General features: G+C 45.5%; 1 protein-coding gene across 5 annotated transcripts in view; it reads left to right on the top strand.

The window, feature by feature from the left end:
- Positions 1-20,933, top strand: part of AFAP1L1 (actin filament associated protein 1 like 1) — a 111,834-nt gene that overhangs the window by 48,408 nt on the left and 42,493 nt on the right. For all 5 annotated transcript variants that reach the window (XM_053300471.1, XM_053300473.1, XM_053300474.1 and 2 more), the window contains exons 2-3: positions 12,822-12,950; positions 19,627-19,710. In XM_053300471.1, coding sequence (XP_053156446.1) covers positions 12,822-12,950; positions 19,627-19,710 — 213 coding nt within the window. The remainder of the gene's footprint in view (positions 1-12,821; positions 12,951-19,626; positions 19,711-20,933) is intronic.

A 20,933-nucleotide genomic window follows, 5' to 3' on the forward strand; every position in this document is an offset into this window, starting at 1 on the left:
AGGGGAGAGTGGAGTGTGGAGTGCAAGCTGTCACTCAGCTGGTGGCCCCCCTCCTCCTCAGGGGCCCAGGGCCATTTGTCCCCCTCCTCTTGTTCAAATATCCCTGGGCCTGCCATTTCTGAAAGTAGGGGTGTGTATGCGTGAGTGTGTGTAGGCCACTCCAGTATATCACTTGTGGGATACATTAGGTGATTCTGGACTGTGCTGTGCAGATTTGTGTGGGGCTTGATATGCATGTATGGCACTGCTTGGCAATGTGTGGCTGACAGGAACGTGTAATGGCTATGCAAAGAATATATACATCTTTTGTGGCTAGCTGTAGCCCTGCTGAGTTCCTTCCATGCCTCCCTCCCTGCCCCCTCCATGCAGTATTCTTGAACTCAAAAGCTGCCAACTCTTGGTGTAGCATCTCATTGCAAGTGTGCTCAGACCCTTTTGCTGGGGTCTCCTTGGTTTATATCCACTTAAACTGAAGAACTAATATTTAGCTTGGCCTTGGTGAGCAGGGAGGAAACAGAAGGCTTGTGGAGATAAAAGCGCATCTGTGGAGGTGGCAGGAAAAGGCTTATGAAGGTTATATGCTGAACATGCTGTGCAGTGGGGTTAGAAACCTGTTCCCAGTAACAAGAGACCATGATTCTTTGCAACCAGGTTTGGGGCAGTTCTCCTCCTGTCAGTATGCACTCCAGTCTTGAGCTGTGGTGCCTTGTCCTTAAAACTGATCATAACCTGCTAACTTAGGGCACCCTTCACAGTGAACCAGCAGCATGTGGTGAAATCCCATATTGTAAGGGGGCACGAGTATGAACAGTGTGAAAATGTAGGCAGGGTCAATATGTGGGAAAGACCATGCAGAAGCAGTTCTCATGGGTGTATGTGTGAAGGGGGCCTTCTTTCTAGCCTAGTATAGGTGCGTGGAGGAGAATCCTATGGAGTGACAACGGCCTCCATATTAGAACAAATTGTTGTGTCCTCCCGAATACCAACAAGGCCTTCGGTTAGCCTTCATCCAAGCTTGCTCGGGAACAACATGGGGAAAGGTGCTACTATGAGGGGAGAAGAGGGAAGTGTGCTATCATTGTATGGACACCGGTGTTGCTCTAGAACAGGGCTGCACAACTTCGGCCCTCCAGCTGTTTTTGGACTACAACTTCCTTGCAACTTGGACTACAACCCGCTGCATCAGTTTCTTGTGATAAGCAACCTCAGATCAATAGTGCATATTATTAATAATAATAATAATAATAATAATTCAATTTCTATACCGCCCTTCAAAAAATGGCTCAGGGCGGTTTACAAAGAGAAATAAAACAAATAAGATGGCTCCCTGTCCCCAAAGGGCTCACATTCTAAAGAGAAATATAGGACACACACCAGCAACAGTCACTGGAAGTACTGTGCTGGGGGTGGATAGGGCCATTTACTCTCCCCCTGCTAAATAAAGAGAACCACCATGGTAAAAGGTGCCTCTTTGCCCAGTTAGCAGGGGCATATGCTGGTAACTTACAGACTTGATGACTGCAGTACACTCTGTGTGGGGCTGCCTTTTTACATAGTCTGGAAACTGCAATTGATGCAAAATGCAGCATCCAGATTGGTCTCTGGGTCATCTTGAAGAGACCATATTATTTCTATATTAAAAGAACTACACTGGCTACCAATATTTTTCCAGGCAAAATACAAGGTGCTGGTTATAACCTATAAAGCCCTAAACAGCTTAGGCCTGGAATATTTAAGAGAATGCCTCTTTTGTTATGAGCCCCACTGCCCATTGATATCATCTGCAGAGGCCCATCTGCAGTTGCTACTAGGGATGTGCAGGAATAGGTTTGGAGGCCCTTTTACAGGCCTCTGAACCGGTTCGAACGTTGCCCAGCTCGAGGGTTCAATGGCGGGGGTGGTGGCAGCTTTAAGGGTGGAGTAGGATGCACTTCCCCCCACCCCATGTTTCCCCCACGGGCGCACATCTCGCTAGAAGCCCATCAGGGAGGCAATGTACCTCCCTGCCACCCCGCTCAGATGTTAACCGGAAGTAGCGGCTGCATCTACGTGCGTTGCTCACGCGTGCACATGTTGGTTGTGCGTGTGTGATGTACATGGTGTGTGCGCACATACGAGCGATGCATGCAGTCGCAGCTACTACTTCCGGTTACTTCCAGATACCCTCTGAGCGGGGTGGCAGGGAGGTATGCTGCAGCCCCAACGGGCTTTTAGCGAGACGTGCACCGGCAAGGGAAACGTTGGGGGGGGGGAGTGCATCCTCCCCCACCCTTAAAGCCCCAGAAAGTGGGGACCCTTCCAAAGCTGCTCTCAAGGCCCTGGAGCCAGAGGAGGCCACAGGAGAGAACTTCCCAGAGCCCTCTGAGAGAACCCCCTATCTGGACCATCTTGGGAGTGAGGGTTCCCCTGTGGATCAGGAGGAGCCTCCCTCTCCGACTGGACAGCGCCAGAGGAAGGCCCATGAAACCCTCTGTGAACACAGGCAAAATGCCCACTTAGCTGCAAGAATGGAACTTGTGAGTAAGGAAAAGGGACTCTTTGTGAGAAGGAGTTCTACACCAGGTTGCTTTCCAGATTACATGCTAAACAGGGATAAAATGCTTCAACTTGGCAGGGTTATATTGAAAACAATCCCCAGAATCTCAAACTCCTACAATGGGAAAATACAACTATTTTTCTGCAATGGATTTGCAATGTTGTAGCACTATATCACAAAGATAAAATCGGAAATGTGAACAGCACCTTGCTGTTAGCGCAGGGACTGCCGTGTCACAACACAGGAAGTACGAAAGCACACTTAGGAGATCTGTAGTGACAGTGTTGTGGGGTTTAATCTGGAAAGCGCCCAGGCAGGCAGTCCCAGCTGCAATCCATGACTCATTAGGCTCCGGCCTCCAAGCCTTAGCTTTCTAAGCTGCTCCGTCCAGCCTGCCTGTTGCTGGAACAACAGCTCTGTAGCCCTTGTCTCTAACTTTGTTGTTAAACCCAGCCAGTATAGGAGTGTGCATGAACCATTTAATGTTGAACCAGTTTGCATCAAACTGGGCTGCTTTGGTGGCTTGATTGCAAACAAGGGCCAATTCAGTCTGCGATTGAACCAAACCAAGCCTAGTTTGAGTGGGCCAGTTTGACATCAAAGGGTGAAGGAATGGCAATTGGGGGATTGGCGAGAAAGGTTGTCTAAGGTCCTTCCTGGCCCGGCATGGCTGCTGGCACCAACGCCTGCCGCCTGCCAGTGCAGCCCAATCGCTAACAGATTGCTCTTTAAGCAGGCCGCCTGGTGTGGCAGCAGCGCGGTTCTGGCCTCTGTGGATGCGCGGAGGTCATTTGTGTGGGCTCCATGGATGTGCGGAGGTCATTTGCGTGGCCACACAAATGGCTTCTGTGCACCCGCAGAGGCTGGAACTGCACCACTGCCACGTGGGCAGCCTGCTTAAAGAGTGATATGGTGGCGATTGGGCTGCCCTGGTTAGTGTTGGGCGGCGAGTGGCCGGGCCTGTAAGAACCTTAGACAACCTTTCTTGCTGCTCCCCCGCTGTCCTTCAGTGGATTCCCCCACCCCTTTACTTGTAAAGGGGAATCCTCACTGGGTTCCCTTTACAAGTATTGCTGCCCAAACCACCAAACCGGTTCGACTGAATGGTTCAATTGAATGGATGGTTCAACTGAACCGCTTCAGTGGGACGCAGTTAGGTTCAAATTCAATTCAGATTCAAACTGAGCTGTGATTTTGAGTTTGGCCACACCCTTACCTCCAAGCCCCCAAGCTTGGGCTCCCTGTCATCTCCTGCAGCCCTGCTCCTGCCTCCATTGAATGTTGGTCTCCAGACTTTGCTGCTGCCAATATCTGCTTTCATCAGTGTTCTTGATTCAGCTGCCACTCAGCCCAGGCCTGTAACCTATCCCGGCAGCCTCAGGCACACAAGTTTATGGGCACCTTTCCAGTAACTATTTGTGAGCATTCCTGGCTGTGCGGAGGCTACACCAATGCGTCAGGATGTCTTTTCTGTTGCTGCTTGGAGGTGTGTGTTTGTAAACTGCCCAGAGATGTGAATTTGGGGTGGCGTAGAAATATACTAAATAAATAAATCCCCAACTATAGTGACCAATAAATAGTGAGGGGAGTTGTAACCCAACATCTGCAGGAGGGCTGAAGTTGTGCAGCCCTGCTCTCGAACAAAACCGGTATTATTGTATCATTGGTGGTTGCTCCTTCCCTAGATGTTCTCCAAGCCTATTTTAGCTCCTCAGATAATGCAGGCTCTGGGAGATACACTTGGGATCCCTTATAAAGAGGCCTGTGTTGTTGTTTCACCTTGGATATAATGTAAAGATGTTGTGTAATGTGGGTAAAGAGCTTCATAGGATGTCTGTTCACTTGTCTCTCATCAGACATATTCAGAAGAGGACTGAGGTTCTTTTGTTCACGTGGTGTCTGTATAGGAATGTGCAGTGCGTTTGCACACTCCTCCTTACTAGCCATCTCCATCAGTCAGCACTTTGGAATTCCCATTGCGGTCGACACTTAACAGCTTGCATTCTGTGGTGAGATTTCTCATTTTGAAAACCTGAAGCTTGCTGGGGGACTTACCTTACTCAGATTGTGACTCATGTCAACAATCATCAGGCTAACGTTTGTTACTGAGATGTGATCACTGTTTGCCAACCACAAAGCGATGAGATTGAGGACCTATTCTCAAGGTGATAAGATTGAGGACCTATGTGTCTTGGCACGTAGCAGCCATGGTTTTGAGTCAACCTCCTTACTGTCTACTGTGAAGCTATGCAGTCACAAGTGCCATGCACTGAAGAGGCCTTGTGAATGCAGGGACCACAGATCTGTGTAGATCTGCTTTTGCCGCCAAGTCTTTTTTCTTTTATATGATGACATACTACCATCAGTATGCAAATAAATAAATGAATAAATCTATGCAGAACTCTGCGCAGATGTTAGTATTCACACAACTATCCTGCACACGCCAACAAGAATGGCTAGGACCCAAAATAGAGGATTGTGGGAATGGGCCCTAAGTGGATGCTCTTCTGACTCCACTTTTCATGGGCAAAGTCACCAGACATTTCTGAGATATTTTCCTGCATTCAGAACTTGGAAGGCTTCCCCCACTTTCTTCTGGGAACTCATAGGTATATCTGATTCAACGTCTGCATTTTGATTTAGAGAGATTTGAGATGAATGCATGAAGTGGGGAGTGGGATCATATCTGCTGGATCCACTCCTGACTTCAGTGTGTTCAGCTGAAGGTCCAAAAAGAGCCTATGTATGCCCAGCCATAAGGCTCTGAGCATGCAAGTGGGGATGCTGCTTTTTGCAGGACTCTAGTTGTGTGGAAGGCATGTGCATGCCCAACTTATACATGAGTAGACTCTTTAGATGAATGTGTGAATGCTCCCCCAGCACATGTCCACTTGGCCATGTGAACAGGGCTTACATTGTTTGAATGATTGAACTGCCATCTGTTGTAATTTGCACATAGTCTGGGAAGAACTGTACTTTCTGTGGCTCACTTGGACTGTGTTGCATATTGGATCAGTGGTGCATTCTGCATTAATTAGGCCTGAAGGAGTGGGGTGGGAACAGAGGAAAGGGACAGTGTGGCTCCAGTTTCCATGAGAAGTAAGGGCTACATTATGGTTGTAAGCAAATGCCATCATGGTGTGAGGTACAAACCTGTGTCTCCAAACACCTGGACGCGTCCCAGAGAGTTCTAGGTCAACTGCAGCTCACTGGCTTGTGTTCACAGTGAATCCTGGAGTGTTTGGAGACTCTTTCCATTCCACTCTACTAAACCAATTTTTCTGCAGAACAAAGACCTATATTGTCCCATGTGGCAGTCAGTGGGCCCTTTGTTGAGATCAGGAATACAACACCTCTTCCTTATCACAAACACATGTAATGAATGATAAAGATTAGCTTGCCTAAGCCTAGCGGCTGTGCACTTGAAGTAAAACAACAACCCTCAGAACAGGTATAAAAAGCTAAATCATACTGGGGCATATCTGAGTCCAAACTATAATTAAGTGTTTGCAATGTTCTGTGTTCCCTGAGGCTAGCAGAGCGTGTTATAGCTGCTTCCCTCACAAACACAAAGTAATCTTCTATAGATTTAACTCTCAGTTTATTCAGAAACAATTCAATTTTCTCCTTCCTTTTCCTTTCTCACTCCCCACACTCTCTACAAGATCCCTAATGGGACAAACTTCTAAACAACAAAACATAAAAGATATTGGATAAAATACAACACAGAATTGGAGGATCCGGCATAAATGATGTCACATAACTGCTTAATGCAATGAGTTTTGTTCTCCTATTTAATTAAAATAAACCCTCCTAAATACTTAAATTTAAAATCAAGTATAGTTTCCTGTGCTAAGGAATTAAAAATGGATAGAATAGTATGATGAAGAACTCAATTGTTCCAAGAAACTGTAACATCTACTTCTGCAGATTGTGATGATTTCTTCAGCCCTGCAGCTACTTCCAATATCAGTCAAAGTCAAGCACATCTAAATCTCATTAAGTTCAGGGAGTGAAGCATATACTTAGCAATTCTGTTAAGTGCTATACATTCTTCTGTTTCACAGGAATGTGTTTGTTACCAACCAGTAAACAGTTTGCTTGCATGCACACTTTGGTTTAAAATGGTGTGTGGCACTTGCATCTTCTTAAGGCTATATCATCACATCTGTTGGAATCATCAACATCTCTCTGATTAATGCATTGTTCATCACTGGCCCCGTGCAGCGTTGTACCACATTTACGCCATGAACAGTGCTGATCTCTACATTTTTAGAGTAGCAGTAGTGTATGTATATTAGGCATACACCCTATTGCCATCGTGCCCTGCTTGTGGGCCTCTCAGAGGAAACTAGTTGGCTTGGCTACTGTGTGTGAGAGCAACAGAATGTTGGACTAGATGGGCCTTTGGTCTGATCCATCAGGGCTTTCTAGATGCTCATGTATGCTCTCCTGTTTTAAAAAACTAAACTAAACCAAAACCACACCCAGTTAGTACACAACCAGACATGGCGAATGCTTAACTGGTTGGTGGGAGGGAGGAAGTGCACATTCTGAGGACTTAACTGATGTGTAAGTAGGTGGGTAGAGGCACTCTTACCCTTGCACTTCCAGGTGGACGTTCAGAGCCGCCACACCCCGTGGGGCCCCCCAAATCCTTTTTAGTCTGTTCTGGGTGGTGGAGCATGACCTTTGCTTTAGAGACAGAGGGGGGAAAGAAATATGTGGAATGGGAATATGTTAAGTTGCATGTTGAAATGTTTCTGCTCATGCATATTTGCCTTAATATACCCATTTTATATTGCATTCTTGTGAGTACAGTTGCTCTTTGTGTCCTCAAGAACGTATTGAAAATACTGTCTATGTGTGTGCGCGTGCGTGCACGCGCATGGGGGGGATGATGTGGTGTGTGTGTGTGTGTGTGCGCGCGCGCAAGGGGAAAGACTTTTAGTCCAGGCTCCAAAATTACTTAGGTGCACTTTTGTAGGTGGGCATATGTTCAATCGGAACAAAATAAGGCAAAATTGAGGAAAAATGAATTTAAATTTCTGGAGATTAAATCACTAGATGATATAAATTTATAAGCCTGTTTTTTTTAACCTGTTAAGGTGGAAGAAGAGCAGCAGTATGACAACAGCCAGAGGTTGTAAAAAGTGTTCATACTTTAAAGTAAGAATTATTATGCACAGAGATGACCGATAAAGGAGGCATCAATGTTCTGTAGTCCATCTTTAACCTCTGGTGCATTTCAAAGAAAGAAAACCAAAAAAGAACACAGATTAGGACAGGGCATGATGTTGGGGTGGACTGTACAAGCTGAATGTGAGTAGGGATGTGCGTTTCGTTTCGGATACAAAACGTTTTGTGCACAAAACAGGCCGTTTCGGCTGTTTTGTAGCCAAAACAAAACACCCAATGCTCAAAACAGAAGATTTTGTAGCCAAAACAAAACGTCCCTGTTTCGGATACAAAATGTTTTGTTGTTTCGGCTGTTTTGGAATTCCAGTTTGCAATTGCAAAAAGTCTTTCTCCTTCAGTCTCCATTTTGAATTTTGACATCTGTTTGAATTTCCAGCCTTTCCAGCCCGCAGATTGGCCAGCGAAAGCATGGGCTGATCTGCTGGCAATTGCCTCCTTGCTCCTTTTAAGCAAATTTAAGGTTAAATTTTACCCTCATTGGCTAGTGGAGCAGTGTGCATTTACCCTCATTGGCCAGTGGTGCAGTGTGCATTTCATTGTTGTTGTTTCACGCTGTTGTGTATAGATCAATTGCATTTTGGGCGGGAGGGATGTGGATGTGCATGACCTTTGGAAATCTGCCTGATTTTTTTCCAAAGCTCTGCTGTTGTTAATGTGTGATGTTCATGTTATTTGGGGTGGATTCAGGGCAGAAAGGGGGCTTTGGGGGCAGAAGAGTGGTTCAGGTGGTAGTGCTCCAATGAGTGCCTGCCGCCACCCAGATTCCAAAGGAATTGGGGAAAGGGCTGATTTTTAAAGAATTTCTGAAGTTGACATGTCTTTGGGGCAGATTCGGGGCAGAAAGGGGGCCTGAGGGGCAAAACAGTGAGTTGGGTGGCAGTGCCTCAAGGGGTGCCTGCCACTTGCCCTATTCCAAAGGAATAGGGCAAAGGGCTGATTTCTTAGGAATTGTTGAAGTTTACGCTTCTTTAAGGTCCCCCCCCCCGGAATAAAGGAGGTTTTAGAAGACGCATAACTCCACCTTGGGGGCATTGGGGTAGCCGGGAGTGAGTGGTGGTGTAGTGCACACAGGGTGCCAACCACCTCCATGGGGTGCTGGGTTCTGTTGTTTCTGAGGTGTTCTGAGTATAGATTATCTGGTAGCATATGAGATTTTCAATGACAAACCATGAATCCACTCTCACATGCTACCAGAGAATCTGAATCTACACTCAAATATCTCAGAAACAACAGAACCCAGTACCCCATGGGTTAGCAACCCATGGGAGTGATTGGCACCTTATGTGCTCTACACCACCACTTGCTCTGGGCCACCCTGGTGCCCCCCAAGTGCAGTTATGGGGCAGGAATTATGGAGGTCCATCATTCCCTATGGGGAAGAACTTTACAGATGTGCAAACTCCATTACATCTTTAAAAATCAGCCCACTGCCCAATTCCTTTCAAATAATTCTAGCAGCTTCCTTGCCTCCACTGGGCACTACCACCCACCCTACTCTGCTCTGGGCCACCCCTTTCCCCCCAACATGAAGCTATACTTTTGCTGAAACCTCCATTCTTCCCTATGGGAAAAATCCTATACTTCAAAAATTCACCAAAAACCAGCCCTTTGCCCAATTCCTCTGAAATTTGGGTGGTAGTTTCCACCCATTGGGCACTACCAGCCCCACCCACTAGGGTTTTCCCCCGGGGCCATTTTTCAAAATCCAAAATGTTTCGGATTCAGAATTTGCAATTTCGAACAAAGAACAAAATTGGGGTGTTTCGGATTGGCTGATTTTGAACAAATAACAAAATGGGGGTGTTTCGGATTCGGGCCAAAAACAAAACGGGGAAAAACAAAACGCACAACCCTAAATGTGAGTGATACAAATAGCATGCAAATGTCAGGTCCTTTAAGCTCCTTATCTCAGGACCGAATTATTTTCAGGGATGATGGATACAGAGCCACTTGTTGTGCTACCCTAAAGGCCAAGCTAAACATTATGTTAAATGCATAGGTTGGCTCTCCATATATATGTGTCTGTCTGTATATATATTAAACAATTGAAGGGAAACCAGGATCAGGATCATGCCCCATGGGGAGGGGGTGTTTAATCTTATGTTGCTGCACCATGGTCCCAACAGAAATTGTACCCCCAAAGCCACTATTATCCCAGAAGAGAAGCTTTCCTTCCGAGATGAATAACATCTTTTGAGGCATAGTTTTCATTGAGAGAACAGCAAGGAAGATTGAATACCCACACACCACAGTCCTGATTGCCCCTGCTCTCACAGATGCTATTTAAACTTGTGGTGCCAAACTATACATTTAACATAACCTGCAATTTCGTCCTTGGGGTAGCATAACAAATGACTCTGAATCCTGCATCCCTGGAAGTTTTAATCTCCTGCATCTCTTCGCTTTCTCATTTCATTTCCCTCGTGCACTGTGTGCTTGTCTTCAGCAAGATTGCTAGGATCTATGTGGCTAATCTGCGCAACTTTTAATATCCAGATCACTGCTGCTGTTCAAATAATCCCAAATAAATAGATGAATATCTTGTTGCTGAGCTATTCAGATATTCAGAAGTGGATAGCCTATAAATGCATCCAGAGTACATTAGGCAAACAGCCAGCTACTTATTAGATTGGAGTGGATAATATGTAATACCACGCATCTGAGTGGTATTGGAGATATGACAGGATGAAAGTCAATGAGAGCAGAGCCTTGATGGCAAGAGTGATTGTGCTCAGGAGGAAAGACCCTCAATTCCTTGCTCGGTAGCCCCCTCCTAGCTGTTTCTTTCTTGCATTCCTTGCCTGAATGTGATGAAAAGCACTTGAAGATTGGAGGAGTCATATGTAGGAGACTGCAACAGAAGGGAGAACTCTTAAACAGGGTTGTCAATTGCTCAAGGCAACTGCAGAATTGTGCAAGTGTGAAATTTGATATTGGTAGTCAAATCAGTATCCTAAGAATCCCTGCTTCCATTTAAAACAGCAACAGAAAAGACAAGGGAGTTCCTAGTCCTTAGAGTTGCAAAAGTCAGCTTGGGGGTATCTGAGAAATGCTTGATGATCATTTTTTGATGGTCAAAGTAGACATGTAAGTCTTCTGTCTTCTACATTTTTTAAGGAGTTATTATTATTATTATTATTTATTTTTACATTTATATCCCGCTCTTCCTCCAAGGAGCCCAGAGCGGTGTACTAGAGTTTCTCTTCACAACAACCCTGTGAAGTAGGTTGGGCTGAGAGAGAAGTGACTGGCCCAGAGTCACCCAGCTAGTTTCATGGCTGAATGGGGATTTGAATTCGGGTCTCCCCGGTCCTAGTCCAGCACTCTAACCACTACACCACACTGCAGGGTCTCTCGATTTGGGGTGGGGGGTAGAGGGGAGGCAACTGCCCAGCCCCTTCCCCCTGCTGCCACCATTAAAATTAGCTGGATGGGGTCCCTGCACTGGCTGATTTGCCCTGGGGTCCACAACTCACCTGGGCTCTCAAGGACAGATCCCATAGGGAAAATTCATTGCACCCACCACACACACACATGATTTTGCAATGAAAATCTCCATGACCACCAAATTGTAATGTCTGAAAGAAATTTCCCCTAAGAGTACCACAGTCCTGCTTTTTAAAGTGGCTACTATTGGTATCAGATTGCAAAAAGGGAAGGAGAGGGGAATGGTAGTAAGTTACAAGACAGATTTCAAAGTGAAAGGTATTTCTAAACCATGACGGGAAAGACTAACTTTAATCAATGCTGAAAGTGAGGCGGTCTCCTAAACAGCACCCTTCTTTGCAGCTAGGTGTCAAGTTAAAACAAGCTGAGCTGGGATGCTTGTCTAATAAATTTAATTGTAGCCTTTTCCTCCTAACTCTTTGGCTTCCCTCAGTAATCCACCATGATGTGAGGCAGAACATTTAGAAGGTGTCTAGCTTAGCATTAACTAAATGGTGCTGCGACTTACATCATGTTTCCAAAGGCTGTGCAAAAGTTCAAGTGGGCCTTCCTGAGAGTGCATCTGGGGTGACTTCTTTCATTCATATACTTCCTGCCATGTTGAGACATGGAACATTCTTCTTCACAAAAGCCTGAGGGGGTGGGGAGCATGCAATAATTTAAAGGATGCAGTGAAGGACAGCAAATGTGTCAGTGCATGTTAACTGGCACTAGTCTAGGACACAGTCATTTTGGGGATATCCCTTCCAACTTCTCCACTTCAGAGATTCTGATAAAAGATGCTTGCTCTGAGTATCAGTGTGCAGAAACTAGCACTCAATGTGCAGAAACTAACAAAACCATCTGGAAATAAATGGTTCTCCTTGGGGAAATTTTCTTCAGATTTTACCTTTTGGCATCATTCCTACTATATATTTCTATGAAGTTTCCAAAGCAATGCTCCCAGGCTATGATTTCAGGCAGGACTGAAAGAGGAGCATCTGTCTGCTGACCAGTTACCCTTTTTTTTCTATCTGGGCACCATTGAGGGCAGCACCACGAGGTAATAAAAGCATAATTCATTAGGAAACAGTGGCTGACAGGATGAGGAAAATTACTCAGAATAGTCCCATTGAAATTAATGGCATTGCCTAATTTGTTCTTTTAACTTCATTGGGACTACTTTTAAGTATTTTTCCTTATGTCAGTCAGTGATAGGCCCTTTTCCAGAGAGCTGTTGTTTGTGTAGGTGGTTTTCCATTTTTAGTGCACCCTCCACCAGTATAAAAACCTTTTTTCTTAACTACTGATGTGTCTTGGTCTCTTTTTCCAAACTGTATCTCTATATTATATTCAGAGGCCTGCCAAGTTGGGCACAGGCCCACAGGTGTGCCTGCTGGGCCTGCACAAGGCCCCCACTCCCACAATATTGCTTGGTTACCTGAGAAAGTTAACTGGGCAGTGAACTCTTCCTCCAACAATACCTGAATACCTAGCCAGGTGTCACAGGTTGCAAGACTTGTCCAGGTGTCACAGGATTTGTCTACCACCCCCACCCCCATCCTCTGACAGTACACCTTATCTGACTCATCTTTTAAATCCATGCAGTATAAAAATCTATGCCATGCTCTGACTCTGTTCTCTCCTTTTCTGCCCATAGTGCTGGATCAGCTCTTGCCTGAACTTAATGTACTGCTAAAGCTCTTGGATCATGAATACTTGAGCTCCACAACAATGGAGAAGAAAATGGCCGTCTCCAACATCTTGCAGAAGCTACAGCCCCCTGCAGGTCAGAAGGCCATTGCTGCTATTCCTCATTCCTCCACAAAAGTCTTATGCTTTTTCTCTATGCTTTCCTGTTTTGTGCAATTCCTAGTGCTTAGGCAATTTTAATGCACAAGAAAACTCTGTTCCTCACCTGCTGTGTTGTGACACATTCCTGGCCTTTGACATGTCGGTACAGGCTTCAGTCTGTACAGTGCTCCTGTTTAACCTTGAGGGAATGGCATGAGTGGACCACAATATTATTGTTGTTTGCTACCAGTGTGACAGGTACAGGCTTTGTGGCTAGCAGAGAATGTATCTTGCCCTTTTAAAAAGATCTAGTCACTAGGATCTTTGGGACTTCTGTGAGGCAAAAGGCTAGTTCCGAACCCTAGCCATGAAAAATGGCGAGCAGGCTTTATATCTGCCAGGAAATAAATGCTAGGTGGTTAGACTGTTCTACAAACTGCAGTGATGAGGCCATTTTAAAGTTCCTTACCTACAGGACAGCAGCTGCAGCAAACATAAAGCTAGGGTATCCCTGTCCTTTCCAGGATAAATAGTAGGTTGGAAGAGGGTGATTTTACTCTCTACTTCAGCACCACAATCCAAAAATCCATTCCCACGCCAGCTACTTTTAAATCTTTTTTTTAAAAAAAGGAAAGGAAAGGAAAACAAAGAGGGAGTCTTTTCATAGATCTCCTTTGTCATTTCTGGTTTGGCCCTATGAAATGAGTCCTCAAGAGCAGGTATAATACATAAACCCTACAATGTCCCAGGTGGAACGTACCCAATTCTGCCTCTGCAGCATGAACAAGCAGGAAAGAGAGAGAGAGAAAACTCCCCTTCTCATAGAGATATAAAAAAGTTCCTTTTCTCATACTCTACACTTGTTTTATACTCACTACAACTGTTGTCCTGTGGCATCTAAGTCATGTCTAGCTTGGCCCACAGATATTTTTCATAATGCTGAATATTTTGCCCCTTTTATTGATGGAGGTACATAACTCCCTCTGGTGGAGCATTACAAACAAATTGAGTCCTCCAGCTGACCTTGAGGAGCAGAGATAAACAAACATAAAACAATAGCTGGCAAGAGCTGACTGCTCTTCTCTTTGATTTATTTGTGCCCTATGGATACACATGAATTTTCTCAGTATTTATGATAGCTCCCTATGCATGGCAGGTGAAACAGCAGGCTTTTGAAGATGAAGAATCCTCCACTTTTAAGTCTTTAGTGCCACCTCCAGAAGGTTGCCGGTTCAAATCCCCACTGAGATGTTTCCCAGACTATGGGAAACACCTCTATTGGGCTGCAGCGATATAGGAAGATCCTGAAAAGCATCATCTCATACTGCATGGGAGGAGGCAATGGTAAACCCCTCCTGTATACAGGTACTACCAAAAAAAGCCACAGGGCTCTGTGGGCGCCAGGAGCCGAAATTGACTTGATGGCACACTTTACCCTTTACCTCATCTAAGGTGGTTTTAGCATGTTTGCTCTTAGGTAGCTAGTTCTTTAACAACAACAACCCCTCCCCCATCTCCCGAGGACACTATTTTCTGTTAAGTGCTACTTTTATACAGAATGTGCATATGTGTAGCAGGCACCTGTAGCACTTGAGCCTGCAGGGAGTGGGAATACTGATATTTTGCTGTACTATACCTTGGCAGGCATTGTTCTGTTTCCTGTGGAAATGTGTGTTCCCAGTAGCCTTCCTGCTGGCTGTTTTCTGCTGAGAGAGAGGATTTCCATGGGAAGAGCAAATGGCTTATATTTCCTCAGTGGAAAGCCTCTCTGTCATCTCCCTGAAACACCCCGCATAGCTCTGTTACTCTGCATCACCAAAAAATGACTCTGCGCAATAACTACCTTGAGAAGAAAATGGCGGCTTTGCATGCTTGCTTTGAACCTCTCAGACAACTGTTCTTTCTTTTTCCTCTCTGCTAGATCTTCATAGACTGGTGGGAAGTGGCTCTGCCTTCCTTTTCTTTTGAAAAAATCAACATGTTAGGTGCTGTTTATTAGGTTGGCTGGAAAATCTAGAGGAAAGTGGCGGGCGGGGGGTGAGGGAGATTGGCTGGCTGAAGTTCTGGAACAGTAGCTTCCCTGGGGCAGCTACACACTTTCAGGGACCTTAGACTGTAAATGCAAAATTCATTCACTACCTGCTGTTTTTACTGCTATCCTGGTAAGCCATCAGGCAGATCTGTGTCAAGTCGGAGATGTGATTGGATCATCTGCATTTACCAGTCCCTGTTCTGGGTCAGATGAATTTGACAAGGAACCAAGACTGCATTTTTCTGCCTCCCGTTCCATGATTTAGTGATTCACTGGGGAAATGATGGACTTCAAAGTCCTACAGAGATGGGAAACTTGTGTTTTTGCATCATTAGCCTAAATTCAGTTTTCAAATGGTGTGTTCCAGAGAACCCTTGAGTTTCTTGGAAACTTACCATGGTTTTTTTATGGGAAGATCAGTAATGGCAGGGAAAGTTTCCTGAAAGATTGCCTTCTCATCATCTCCTAGAATGTAGAGCTGTAGAAGAGTGTTGAGTATGCTTTAGGATCACCTTTGTAAACGTAGCACAATGGTGAGGCCCAACAGGCCTGGTCAGTCTTCATGTAGTAGATAGACCAGGCTTCAGACATTACGGTGCAAAGAAGCAACTTTATGAGGAACTCCATTCTTTCTCAGAGATGCAACAGCACAGCAGAAGCTGTACCTAGCTGTTTCGGGCTGGTAAGACAATAGGCCTGTTCTCACGACCATTTGGTGGTGGGTTGGGAAACTCCTACCCCATTAGAAGCACATGACTAAAACCTCTGTTTGGGTCAGCAAACTGATGAAACACAATTAAACCAGGTGTGGCATCAGGGGCTGATAGGTGTGGCATTAGGGGCTGTGTTAATCAGGGGATGAAGGTTCTCTGCGGCCTCCATGCCTTCCCAGATGCTTTGCACTCCCAGCAGACTGGAAAGTCTCATGGCATCAGCAGCTGCCCTCTGACAAGCAACGAAAGAGCAGGAGGCCAACCCAGCCCTGCTGAAGCTGCTCCAGCTTCAGAATAATAGAGTGTGCTTTGCAGCATGCCTGCTGGGTCCTGATTGAAAATCTGGTCCTTTATTTGCTCCCATCGGTGGGCTAACCGATAGGAGAACATGTGGCTGGAGGAACACACATCCTAACACAGAATAGTGACTCACTCACTGGTTTTACTCAAAAAAAGCAGTTTATTCAGGCATTAAGTGTCTTACAGAAAAACTGAGGAGAAATTAAACAAATCAACTTAGATGCATGCATGGAAAATAAGCCTAGAAATAAACATTTTCAATAAAATATAAGCGTCATACAACTATGCAGTTAAATAAGCCCTTTCCCTCCTGCTGCTCAGATTACTTGAAAGCTTTGTTCCCAATAACAGACAGTGAGCCGGGTCTCATGATCAGTGAGACCCGGTTCTGGAGAGTGCGTGGGGAGAGTGGGGTAAGCCCGCTCTCCCTGCACACAAGAGGGAGGGAGCCCTGGGCAGCCGGATTGGCCACCCACACAATTGCTGGCTCTGTGACAGAGCTGGTGGGGGCTGGGGGGATCAGGGGCTGCTCCAGCATGCTCTGCACAAGTGCGCAGGGCATGCTGGCAAGACCCCTGGAGCCGGGAGGCAGTTTTTTGCCTCCTCTCTGGGGGTCTCCTCATGAGTCGTTGTGGCACAGAGCCACGCTGCGGCTACTCACGATTTAAAAAACCCCGGGTTTGCGGAGTACTCACTACGCAAACCCAGTTTTAGGGGAGGGGTACTTGAGCGGGTTACCCGCTCTAGAACCACCGGACTCACAGCTGATCCTGGTGGTTCACACAATTGCAGAAAATTGAGCTAGCGGAGGCTAGCCCAATTTTCTGCAATAGTGTGAATAGCCTCAGTATTAAAGAAAATTCACAGTCAAAATGTAAAGAAATAAAATTTAACATCTACCAGTCTTCAAGCTGAGGAGTCTCTAGAAGTCTCAAAAATTAGAGGCACTGTATTAATATTACAACAAAAATTAAAGTTTGGCTGAAAAGGGGAAAACAAGTAAAGGTGGAAATAAAGCCTTTCAAAGAAGCTCCTCTTCATCCTGAAAAACTATTAGTCAAAAAGTGGGGGTGGGGGGGGACAAAAGACCCCAAAGGCTCTAAAAAGCTTCCCCTCAACATACCTGACCTCCATCCTTTATACCTGAACCTTTCAGGACTTCCATTGGTTGCAATCTCTTGGCAATGCAGCAATATTCATAATTATTAATAAAATAAGTTATTTGTTGAGTAATGATGATGCAGGGTATTTACAAATAGTGTCCTTTCTGTTCTCATACTTTCCATTGTGGGTACACAAGCAAGCTCAGACTGATACAAGAAATGTATCAAGGAGGTTATCTAGACCCTGTGATCCTCCTGTGGTAGCTTATGTTCAGGCAGCAGTGAGGTATTCAAGGTCTTCCACTGGTTACAGTTGAAAAATAAATTCATGTACCAATGTTGGTCCTCCAAAAAGCAACATTGTTCTCACTCCATCAGACTGCTGAATTGGCCTAAAAGCAAATAATGGCTCAGAGTGGTCAATTTTTGACTCCAGCTACCTAAGATGGATCCTTCCAGTTCATATATTCTTCTAGGCACATCTAAGTGAAATTGTCACCTCATCTTCACTGATGGCTGAGTAGAACAGATGAGTGGATTCACATGACTAGAGAATCAAAGCGGGAGAGATATCTTCTCCTACCTTTGTTAAGAGCCGGGTAGGAAAGCTGGGTTACCCTGCTTTAAGCAAGATGGGCTGGACAACGATGACAAATATTTATATATCGCTCTTCAATAAAAGTTCCCAAAGTGGCTTACATAGATATAAATAAATAAAATGGCTCCCTGTCCCCAAAGGGCGCACAATCTTAAAAAATCCCCATAAGATAGACCCAAGCAACAGCCACTGGAGGGATGCTGTGCTGGGGATGAATAGGGCCAGTTGCTCTCCCCCTGCTCAATAATGAGAACCACCACTTTTAAAAAGTGCCTTTTAGCTCAGTTAGTTGGAGGGATATTTGTGAGTTCACACAATCCTGCAAACCAGAGTGGCTTGCCTCCTATCCTGATTTTGATAATTGTGTGAACCACGCCAAGGTCTCTGTAGGATGAAGAAATGGAGCTGATAACAGAAAGGCCAATGTTCCAAACCATGTCATGACTCATAAATCCGTTTTGTTCCATTATATCCTAAGAGGCTAGCCTAACCCAGAAGGGTAGCCCATGTTAATCTGATGCAGCAAAAACCAGACAGAGAGAGAGAGAGATACACAAAGAGAAAACAAATTGTAAAGGTGAGATCAAATGGCTATGGACTAGGAGAAGTATATAAGTAACCATTATTTTGTGAAGTTAAAATGTAAGAGATAAGTACAGTGGGTGATATGTTGTGCAGTTTAACTCGCGAGGTTCAGAACCACCCATGTCACTGCATGTGTCTGCCTGTGCTGTTGCGGAACAGTGCTGTTCTGCTGCTACTTAAAAATGTGCAGTTGCAGTTGTGTGGCACTATGCCCATTATTTCCAATGGATGTAGCATCACACAACTCTGCAGTGTGTGCACTGTGCAACATGTCAGCCAGCAACAATTCACAAAAGTAGTAGTAGATAAAGCACTAGTCCTAGCTATGCTAAGTTAATTAACTAAAATATTGAGATAGGAATAATGGTCATGAACACATCCAGGCAGGCTGCCTCCCACTTCACCAGGTGAGCAAAAGATTCCACCAGCTACACTGATGTTTGTATATTTGTGAACTATTCTCAATTAAACAACTTCTTTATTCTAGCTATATATAACTGTGTTTCTGTAGGGTTTTCATAGGATACCCTCTTTCAGTACTTAATGCCAACTAGGGATGTGCACACAGGTCCGGTGTCGAACGTGTTTGATGTCGAACTGGTTCGGTTCGACCATTCGGGGTTGAACTGAACCATCCCCTGTTTGGTCTGACCCCGGACTGAACACCCCCCAACTGTTCGGCGGGGTTCACAGACTTTTTTTTAAATTAATTTTTTTTTACTTACCCCCTTCGGGGGAGTTGTTGGAAGCAGCAGTGGCGGGAAGTACCCCCCCGCTGCCGGCTTCCCTTCATGCCCATACCGGCCGGCTCTTCAGCCCATTTGGGCCTCCCCCTCCGGCATGGCAGCCATTTTGGAGGCCGCTGTGCCTGCGCAATTGGCCTCTGAGAGGCCTCCAAAATGGCTGCCGCATGGGAAGGGGAAGGCCTGAACGGGCCGAAGAGCCGGCCAAATGACCCGTATGGGCATGAAGGGAGGCCAGCAGGGGGAGGGGGAGGCTCCACAGACACCCTCTGCCCCCCACGCTGCCTCCAACAACTCCCCCAAAGGGGGTAAGTAAATATATATATATATTTAAATGTTCGCGAAATGTGGGGGGGTTGTCGAGGGGGTGCCGGATCCAACTGGTTCAGTTCGGGTCTGGTCCGGACCAGCCTGTTCCATGTACACCCCTAATGCCAACATTTATAAGACTTTCTAAAAACCTCTGCAACATGTAAGGATTCTGTGCCAGATATGCTGATGCGGAAAACTTTCCCGAAGCTAGAAACCTTGCAAACCCATGGAGAGTATTTATGCCTTCATCCCTATTTTTACTGTATCATTCTTTCTGCTTTGCAGGGAAGGACGTGAGCTACATGTATATGAATACAGCAGCTCTACATAATGGCACTAGCTTTGTGGAGTCACTCTTTGAAGAGTTTGGTATGTACTGTGTGCTACTCCATCCTAATGCCACATGGCCAGAGATTCTCTTTTTCACATTTGCCCGGGTGGTCAGGTTACAATGCCAAGCCCTGCATAAAACATTTTTGGCACTCGGCATTGTCTTAGTCTTTTTATTATTCCCTAAAGGAGGTGATCTCCATCTGACCTTCTAATAATGTCCACAGGGCAAACCCATAAAGAACAAAGTTCGAACCTTAAAATAGTGGCTGATGTGACAGGCAGTCCTCCATCAACTCTAGGGACCCACTGGGGATTCTGTGCAACTTGAAAGGCAGCCCCGATGGTGTAGCACAACTTAAAACCACCTCCAGGTAGTCACACCATCCTACTTCCACAGTTTCCAATGCAAGGAGTGTTGCATGGCTGCCTGGAAGCATTTTGAAGTCATTCCGCAGCAGTCCTGTTATGCTACACTGTTGGGGCTGCCTTTCAAGTTGCGTGGCATCCCTGGCAGGTCCCTAATGTCAATGGAGGGCTGCCTGACATGTTAGCCAATGAATATTGGCTTTTGCTGAGGAAAGAGGCCTACTGTTCCCACCCTGGCTATGGGCTTTTCTAGAATTTCGGTGGCTGATACCTTGAGTCATGAAGGGCTGTGGGAAAGTGCTGCTGCTATTGCTGCTGACTGCCAGGCTAATACAGCACAGCTGCTCAGATGATTTTCAGTTACTTCTCCTTCCCCTGGAAGTGTTCTGAACCACACAAAAATTTGTTACCTGAGGATCTTGCAGCCCTCATTTTTCCATAGCACAGAGCATAGCCCAGCCTGCTTCTGGAGGAAGAGGATGTCGTCAAAAATCACCCTTCAACTGCACAATTGCCGGAGCTGCTTTAGTAGAATGCTGCACCAGCCCCAGCACTTCATCACTCAGAATGTCAGCTAGTTACATTCTACCAGATCAACAGAAGCTTTCCTTACACATCTGGTATTTAGCAACCTGTTGGTATATTACAAAATGCTATGCAAGCCAATTAAGATGATGCTTGGGGAAATTTGTGAACATTATTAGTAAGCAGTTGGAACCATGAAGATTTCTATGGAGATTTACCAGTCTTAGATTACCCTATTTTTTCTTAATGCCTAAACCTGTAACATCATGAATATGCCTGTCTTGCATATTCTCAGGTAATTCCCTCTCTCCGTTATCGTTATCATGACTCTGTCCAGCCTAGGAGCCCTGAATTATAATATCCTCCAA

This window comes from Hemicordylus capensis, chromosome 2 (genome assembly GCF_027244095.1).
Source record: "Hemicordylus capensis ecotype Gifberg chromosome 2, rHemCap1.1.pri, whole genome shotgun sequence".
Classification (NCBI taxonomy): Eukaryota; Metazoa; Chordata; class Lepidosauria; order Squamata; family Cordylidae; genus Hemicordylus; species Hemicordylus capensis.